At 37.9% G+C, this 9,106-nt stretch overlaps 1 protein-coding gene across 3 annotated transcripts in view; it reads right to left on the minus strand.

Moving 5' to 3' along the window:
- PHKA1 (phosphorylase kinase regulatory subunit alpha 1) overlaps positions 1-9,106 on the minus strand; it is an 85,321-nt gene that overhangs the window by 13,024 nt on the left and 63,191 nt on the right. The window contains exons 23-29 of one of the 3 annotated variants that reach the window (XM_006908551.3): positions 8,935-9,014; positions 7,494-7,572; positions 7,232-7,361; positions 5,427-5,528; positions 4,418-4,533; positions 4,250-4,288; positions 2,638-2,688 (exon numbers count right to left, since the gene is read on the minus strand). In XM_006908551.3, the coding sequence (XP_006908613.1) occupies positions 2,638-2,688; positions 4,250-4,288; positions 4,418-4,533; positions 5,427-5,528; positions 7,232-7,361; positions 7,494-7,572; positions 8,935-9,014 (597 nt within the window). The remainder of the gene's footprint in view (positions 1-2,637; positions 2,689-4,249; positions 4,289-4,417; positions 4,534-5,426; positions 5,529-7,231; positions 7,362-7,493; positions 7,573-8,934; positions 9,015-9,106) is intronic. The other 2 variants (XM_015586747.2, XM_015586748.2) reach the window with 2 other exon arrangements.

Below are 9,106 nucleotides of genomic sequence, written 5' to 3' on the forward strand. Positions count from 1 at the left end.
AGAAAAGAGTTCCTCCAAAATTTAAAAACAGAACTGCCTCATGACCCAGCAATTCCTCTCCGGGTATTTATCCAAAAAAACTACAAAACACTAATTTGAAAAGATATATGCACCCCTATGTTCACTGTAGTTCTATTTAAAATAGCCAAATGTTGAAGCCACCTAAGTGCCCGTCAACAGTGATTGGACAACGAAGATGTCATACATATATACGATGGAATATTACTTGGCCATAAAAAAATAAAATCTTACTATTTGCAACATGGATGGACCTAGAGGGTATTATGCTGAGTGAAATAAGACAGAGAAAGATAAATACCATATGATTTCACTTATATGCGGAATCTAAGGAACGAAAAGAAGAAACTAATCCAAAACAGACTCACGAATATAGTGGAAAATTTGGTGACAGACAGAGGGCAAGGGGGTGTGAGGCTGGGAGAATGGGGTGAAGGGTTAAAGAAGTACAAGTTAGTAGTTGATGGATGGTCAAGGGGATGGGGAGCACGGCACAGGGAAGGCAGTCAGTAGTAAGGTAATGGCTAGGTGGAGGGCTGAGGAAGGGAGGGAGCAACTGAGGGGATCATTTTATGAACTATATAGATGTCTAACCAATGTACTGTATACTTGAAACTAATTTAAATCGATAAATTTAAATAATAAGAAGAATAAAAATAAAAATATAGAAAAAAAAGAAAAAATTAAGTAAACTAGACCATCAAAATGAAACACTTCTGTTCTTCGAATGACACTATCAAGAGAGTCATTCTGTAGTTGATGTCCTCTAGAGGGAAAAAAAGAGAAGAAAGTGAAAAGACGACCCACTGAATGGAAGAAAATATTTGCCAATCACGTATGTGATAAGGGATTTGTACCCAGAATACACAAAGAATTTTACAACTCAAAACCAAAAAGACAAATAATGCAATTAACAAATGGGCAAAGGATCTGAATGGACATTTCTGCAAAGAAGATAAGAAAATAGCCAATAGGCACAGGAACAGATGCCCAATATCATAAACCATCACGGAAATGCAAATCAAAACCACGAGCTACCACTTCACACTCACTAAAATGGCTAGAATCACAGACAGACAAGAAGAAGAGTTGGTGAGGATAGGAAGAAATTGGAACCCTCTTTACATAGGTGGTGGGAATGTAAAATGGTGCAGCTTCCTTGGAAAACACTTTGGCAGTTCCTCAAAATGCTAAACATAGTTACCAAATGACCCAGCACGTCCACTCCTAGATATGCATCCAAGAGGAATGAAACATGTTCACACAGAAACTTGTACATGAAGGTACATAGCAGCATTACTCATAACAGCCGCAAAACAGAAACTGATGAATGGATAAAATGTGGTGTGTATCGATGCAGGATATTATTCACCAACACATAGAAACGAAGTCCTGACACGTGCTACGACATAATGAACTATGAAAAACTTATAAGGATGAAGACATTGGAGAAAGTGGTTCATTGACAGTTTAGATTCCGAAATAAACATAAAATAGAAATAAGATAATAGAAATATTTTCTGAGACAATAACGTCTCACGTTTTAATTCGGTCCAAATGCCTGTATCACCAACTGCTGCTAAGTAAAAGAAAAGTGCCCCCCAGATGTTTCTATGGGCCAATAAGGTGCTAAGGAGATGAAATGCAGTTTGCTTTATCTTCATTTTCTTTGTCTCTATCATCAAGATCCCAGGTTGCTGATAGTGGGGTCAACCTGCAAAGGGTATTCAGACTATTTTTCAAAACCAAATATCAATAGTTGGAGTTTTTAGATGAACTTCTCTGTGCCTCTATCCTCCTCCATTACCGTGGACACAACAGAGCTTACTAAACTAATTTATGACAGGGTATCTGGTTAAGGTCAACAAAAATACTAATACTGTTTCCAATAGCTTTCCATTTTTTGTTTGGTTGTCATCTGGCCCTAACCTCTCCAGCCTATGAGGTCGGAAATCATAAGCCATTATGAACCTTTCATTTAAATCAAGGAAATTTAATCAGAGATCTGCTGAAACGGTAAGCTTCATGATGGCAAAGGCCACATCCGTTTTGTTCAGTACTGTATTTCTGGTGCCTAGAACAACACTGGCACTCACTTAATATTTAGCAAATGAATTCATAATCAGAAGAATAGCTAACGCAGTAGTTTTCAAACTTAAAAGTGCATTGGAATTGCCTAGAAAGCTTGTTAAAACACAGACTGCTGGGCCTCCCCCCATGTTTCTGATTCAGTAGGCCTAGGGTAGAGACCAAGATTTTACATTTCTCAGAAGTTCCCAGGGGATTCTGATGCTGTCTTCTACAGTGCTTGGTGCACAGTAGGAATGTAATTTATGATATTAGTTGAAGAATTAATGAATAAACGGATACTTAACAAATACTTATTAAATTGCATTTTGTTTTCTAAAATGAAAAAAGAGGCTGGAATTAAACCCCGTTTCTCGCCTTTTTTCGGAAAGAAGTGGAAAGATTTCACTCTCATACATGAAGTTGATTTATATTTATTTGACTGAATTCATTTTATTTTTCTTTTCACTTAATCAGTATATGTCATGATTTATGTAAAAGTGTATTCAAAGCACTTGTGAATGGTATCTAATACAAGATAACAGCAGTTACCAGAAAAGTCGGTGACATCAGATCTATACCCAGGGTATGGCCACCATTGGACTATGAAAAAAAATTGAGAAAATACAGTTTTAAAACACATGAGGCAAGTCAAACATTATTTCTGTTTTTACGTTATTAGTAGGGTAAAATTACAGACTATTCAAGTAACTAGCTAGCATGCTGTCATTAAAAAAGCTGATGAAATAAAGTCATGGTAAAGGGGAAAAGAAATAAAACTACCTTAAAAATATTTTTCCATAATCAGAAAAGAGGGCATTGGTGAGTGGTAGAGAAAAAGGCTTAAAATAATACAAAATACCACACAGGCAGGTAAGGATGGAAATCAATATTTAGAAATTAGAAAGTAATAAAACTTTAGGGCTTTCAATTGTCTATAGTCCTAATGATTCTGGCTTTCTTGAAGTCCTATAGGTAGTAAATATGTAAAAAAGAATTAAATGATATAGCTGGGTAGGTAAAGTCCTGAATATCCTATTAATCTAACCGACAACATGAACTTCAAGTTCTACATATATGATGAATTTGTAAGTGATACAGTGTGACTACAAACAACTATAAAATGTTTAGCCAATCACTTTCAACCAAAACAAGAACTGTTTACCAACAATGCAAGTCAATTTAACGCTTCAGGATGAAATGTAGTTTTTACTTTTCAGATAGGAAAATGTTTGGATTATCCAAATTATGTGGGGAAAAATCCTGTGAAGTGAACATTTTTCTATCACAAGGCCCATTCTTATTCCATTGCGTAATATACATGTGAAAGGATATCTGATAAGTTACTTCAAGTTAAACTTCAAGCATTGGCTCATTCTTTTCCTAAATGGTTTCTGACTCCTAAAAAATGTTTGCTCCTCCTCTTCTGGATGTGCTGTCATAGTGCAAGCTAGCATACATCTATTTTGAAAGCCAGGAGTACTTTTAAGCATTTCATAAAAAGTGCTACTAGGGGAGACCAAATTAGTGCCTTCACAACTTGGACTTCAAAATCACATGATTTCCCAGAGTTGTGAAAGAAGCTTTGGAAGTTTGTGTTAATTATTTCTTTGTATAACACAGTAACTCATCTATTCTTATTTGCAGGAAAAACATGCGTAAGAGACTACAATATGATATTTGTTGACTGCCACCAACTCTCAGACCAATTTAAATGAGTTTCGTGTATTGTGTCCACAGCACCTTTCGCATACCTCCATCAAGACAATGATAATCTGATTCCAGGACAATACCTGAAAATAGATCTTAACAAAGGCCCTCACATAATCTGGTTCTCTCTCTGTTATCTGTTCTTACAGGTAAGAAATCTAACTGTAGTTTCATAAAGAAAATTAATCCCCAAATGACATGTTGTTAATCCTAACAAGAGGAGCTCTGGGTTTTAACCTCTTGCTATCAGAAACAAATTACCTTTCTCCTAAAATTAGCAAAACAGTTTGGTCCAGAAAAATTAAAGCTATCTACAAAATAATTGCTATAAAGGAGAATCAAACAAGCCACCCTGTGGCTTGTCATCTTATTTGTCAAAAGGCCATGAGCTCATGCATGTTAGGTAGAATTGAAGGCAGGTTAATCCATGTTAAAAGATCCTTAGTTGTTTCACCTGACTCTCAGCTGAGACAGATAGTCTACGAAATTCCACCTGAAAAATATATGGCTCAAATTAAACTCAGAATATAAAACAGAATACATAAGCCCAACAAAGTCTGATTCCAAAAGAATGTTATTAAACATGACAATATCTGAGCTAACCTCCCAAGTAGTGTCTTACCTGCTTTATCTCACTTTTTAATTGCATGATCCCAGCTCGTTCGGTTTTGGTTGCTCCAACAGCACCAACCTCGTGAATAGAAATAGCAGGACTGACATTCGAATCCGTGGGACGCACTATAGAGCACGACAGGTTAAAGACAGAGAGGATAATCAGGGTCACTTTTTTTTTCTCCACATTTAAAAGACTTGGATGTCTGTCCTCCTTTTACATTAATAACAATAATAATAAAACAATTATAACCTTGCTACTCGAAGGGTGGTCCATGGACCAGCAGCATCAGCATCACCTAGGGGCTTGTTAGTAGCATCTTAGGCCCCACTCTAGACTTACTGCATGAAAATCTATATTTTAGTAAGATCCCCAGGTGTACAGAAAGGCTTGAGGAACACTGCTTTATAACTTTCTTTACCACTCTAAGGTCCTGTATACATCTATCTGATATTATATATTCATTTATTCTTAAAGTTGAGCATGAAGACTACCCTTTTCATTTGTGCTGATGTTTTAGATACTTGATACCAAATACCACTGCCAGACCATCAAGCACAGGTGGAGGATTAATTTGGGATGTATCTGAATTTAAAGGTGAAAGAATGCATCAGATACACTGTTGCGGGGCTACACACGTGTGCATGCATACACACACCACCGTAAGTATTAACTGAATTATTGCCAACGGGAATACAAGAAAGTTTCAGATGATATAGATCGTTTGTTGTCCTAAAGTAGAGACTTAAGGGAATAATTTAAGGAAATGGATAAAACTGTTAAAAACATGAGAGTAATCCACTTGGTTGATATTGCCATCTAAAGGGAAAAAAAAAAGAGACAAACAGGGGTCTCCGAATCTTGTTCCAGATGATGGCTTTGCTTTTAGCTGGTGCATATATTGGGGTTCTATATACGTGGGGGGAAGAGGTCCCTTTGATAAAAGAAAAATATCTGAAAATCAACAAGATGCTTAAAACAAACACTCTGCAACGGAAATGCAGATATTCAGCCTTACCACTCCGTTCCACTCCAAATTCCTTGCCACTGAGGATGTGGTGCAGCAGGTTCTTCATGGCAGAAGGACTGAGGTTCATCAGGCCATCTGTGGCTTCCTCAGCTAGTCAGCAGAGATGTTAGGACAGAGACATTTCTAATTGGCTTGCCATCCCCACCCCTTTTTTCTCTATTTCTTTCCTGCTTAGAATTTTGAACTCACTCGATTAGAAGAACAGAATTACAAAATAAATTTCTAGCACCATACTGCCAAGGTATTAAGACTGCAATAGATTCTTAATAACTTAAAGACTGACTACACAATTTATGGATTAACCAGGTCCTTGGTTTCTTCTTCACCCCCCTCCACATGGTACTCAAAACTTTTCAGTCTGGAAACACAGAGACTTAAGAGAGAATAAATGTGAATTTATAAAATTGTGAAGGATATTCAAAAGATAACTTGAGTTTGACCATCAACATCAGACACTTAATAACAGTTTACTACATGTAGGTAATGATTTTAAGCAATGTTAGTACAAACAGGTATGACATGGTACTTGACCTTGAGAGGCTGACCGATTATTTGGGAGAGATTGGAGATGTCAACAAGATAAACATCAATAAAGCACGGCTACACTAAGTGCCAAGTAAGGGGCTGATAGACTGAATGGGGAGGACTGTTGAAGTAGGAGGTACAGGCCAGACTGTCCAGGGTCTTAAATCTCAGAGCCAGGGACCCTAACTTCATCCCATAAGAAATAAATAGCCATGCTTTTGATGAATCCACAGGAAAAAAAGATCCGTAACAGGTAATTAAGGAAAAGTGCAGAAGGTTTGGGGGCTCATCCTTCGTTGAGGTTTATTATTGAATAACCAGAACGTCATTTGGAACCAAGTAGACTTGGACTCAATTTCCGGTATTTACTAGCTATGTAACTTTGGGCAAGTCATTTGACCTCTCTGACTCTGTTTCCTTATCGGTAAAAGTGGGACAAAAATACCTTCTCCAGAGGGTTATTGTAAGAATTAAGAGAGGTAATGTGTGTAAATATAAAGCAAAAAGCAGTATCTGCCATATGGTATGTATAAAATAATCATTAACTCTCTTCCTTTAAAGTGTTATTTAAATATAAATTAGCTAATATCATTTAGGTTAGACTTGAAACAATAAATTTAGGTACTTGTTAACAACTCAATTAAAAACCTTTTAGGGAAATGTAACTGAAAAAAAAAACAGCTAAAACTGAATTTTGCAGCCATGACTGTTTTTGTATGCAATCCTTGTCTCTATTATTTTGCCATTGTTGTTGAAATGAAATAAATACTGATGTAAACAGTCATGCCTGCCTTCGCACTTTACAGCTTCAAAGACAGTCATGCCAGATAAAAAGTAACGAGAATACTGCCTTCCTTGATTTAATCCTAAGGTTGAGTAGACAGAATAATGGCACAGCAATAATTGAACTGACATGGTGACTCAGTGTGGGGTCCACAAGCTGCACAGACTGAATCGGAATGGAACCCAGTCTTTCACATTCAAGCCTGCTGTGCACTCCAGGTCACACCAGGAGTCCGGAGGAATGCATTAATTGAGAGTGCAGAGCCCTCAAGTGGTGAACTCTTGGAGTTGCAGGACGAATTAAATTTGTCATGATATCAGTCCCTTTACTTGTACAGAGATTGATTAATCCGGGAACATGATTGATATATGCAACTCCCGAGGTACTGATAAAAATGTTTTAGCTTTCTTTCCCTCCTGATCCAAAACCCAATAGACTTACATTAAAAGTGAATTCTGCCTAAAAGAGTTCCTAAATCGAATACCTGAGCATCGAAGGGAGTGGGCCAGTTCCGTCGCCATAACTTGTATGATCAGCCCAATCCGAAGTCGAAACATTTCAGCAAAGAGGCCAGGTTGAGTTCGCATATACATGGCTAGATAGACCAGTATTTCCTGCGCATGGAATAAGTATAGACAAAAATTATGGCCCAGGTCTCAAAAGGCCTACAATGTTGTCAATTGCCAGGTCAATTGAAAAAACTTTCAAATATCAACCACCGGATTAGGTTTTCTAATGCTGCTCACCTGTGTAAGGATTGAAATGTTCATGTCCCCTTCACTGGCTTCATCTATCAGCTTAGTGAGAGCTTCATAGGGCAGAGGTCTGAGGAAGAACAGTGAGGAAAGTCAAAGTTCTGTAACTAAATAAACCTCAATATATTGAGAAAATGAAAGAGCTCCTCTCAAGCCCAAGTCAACATCTCATCATTTCTGGGAGTGGTTCTGGGACTGGTTCTTCCAGTCCTCAAAGCTCTTCGTGTCCCCAAACCACTCCGGCCCATATCAACTCAAGAGAGCTCTACACTCTCCTGTATAAACCTGGCTTGCCTTTCTCTTCAACATTCCATATAAAACTCATTGTACCCTGTCTTTACAGACTAGTTACTGCTTAACACTTGACAAGTAACTATTATGGCTAGAAAATAATAAAGTAAATTTAAGGTGAGCCTTTTGGAAGCTATTTTATTACTTTACAATCCCCTCATTTCACTGCACTGCAGATACTGCGTTTTCATCAACATGAGAGCAAGACCGTCCACCAGCAAAAAGATTATGACTCACTGAATGCGCACATGATGGTTAGCATTTTTATCTATAAGGTGTTTTTAATTAAGGTATGTGCATTGTTTTTATGGACGTAATGGTATTGCACACTTAACAGACTACAGTATAGTGTAAAGGTAACTTTTATATGCCCTGGGAAACCAAAAAAATCTGCATGACTCACTTTACTCTGAGATTTGCTTTATTGTGGTAGTCTGGAACTGAAGCCACAATACCTCCGAGGTATGCCTATAGTCACAAAATTGATCTGATTTGTGATAAAAGGTTCTGTTTGCCAGGAGCAAGGTATTATGGGCTGAACGGCATCCCCTCAAAGTTCCTATGTCGAAATCCTAACCCCTAGTACTTCAGAGTGTGACCTTATTTAGAGATCGGGTCTTTACAGAGGTGATTAAGATAAAGTGAGGTCATGGGGTAGGCTCTAAACAAAGCCACTGGATTGCTGTCTTTACATAAATGAGAAATCTGGACACAGAAAGACACACACACACAGAGAAGAAATGTGAAGAGATATAGGGAGAAAACAGCCATCTATAAGCCAAGGAGAGAGGCCTTGGAACAAAGTCCAAAGAATAGCTGATTTTTTTTTGCATGTGCTAATTCCAACTGCACTGTTTTCGTTTTGTTTTGTTTTGAATGGGAGTTTCTGGAAAACCAGGAAGAGAAAAAAAATGCAACCAAACCAAACCAAAAACAAACAAAACAAAACATTTGAGTATTACTCCTTATGAGTGAGTTTCCTCTTATATTTACTGTGCCCTGTCATCATCGACATTTTCACGTCGAGTGTCTCTGACAGAAGATCGCACATGTGATTAGGGCAAGAGAGTGGGGGACAGTTCACACAGCTCTTTAAAGGCTAAGAGAAGCTTGATCAAAGCCAGTAAAAAAGCACACTCACGCTGAGATGGTCTTCTCTCGAGGTTCCGGAGGGAGCCCCACCGTCAAATGTTTCTGGTGGGAGAGGAGGTCTGTGCAGGCCTGAGGAGACAGACGGCATCGATTTCTATGAAAATTGCTCTTTTCTGCCTAGAAATTTCTGCTCCCCTTTACTTTCATCCCACACCAAGCTC

Source organism: Pteropus alecto, unplaced genomic scaffold (genome assembly GCF_000325575.1).
Source record: "Pteropus alecto unplaced genomic scaffold, ASM32557v1 scaffold312, whole genome shotgun sequence".
Classification (NCBI taxonomy): Eukaryota; Metazoa; Chordata; class Mammalia; order Chiroptera; family Pteropodidae; genus Pteropus; species Pteropus alecto.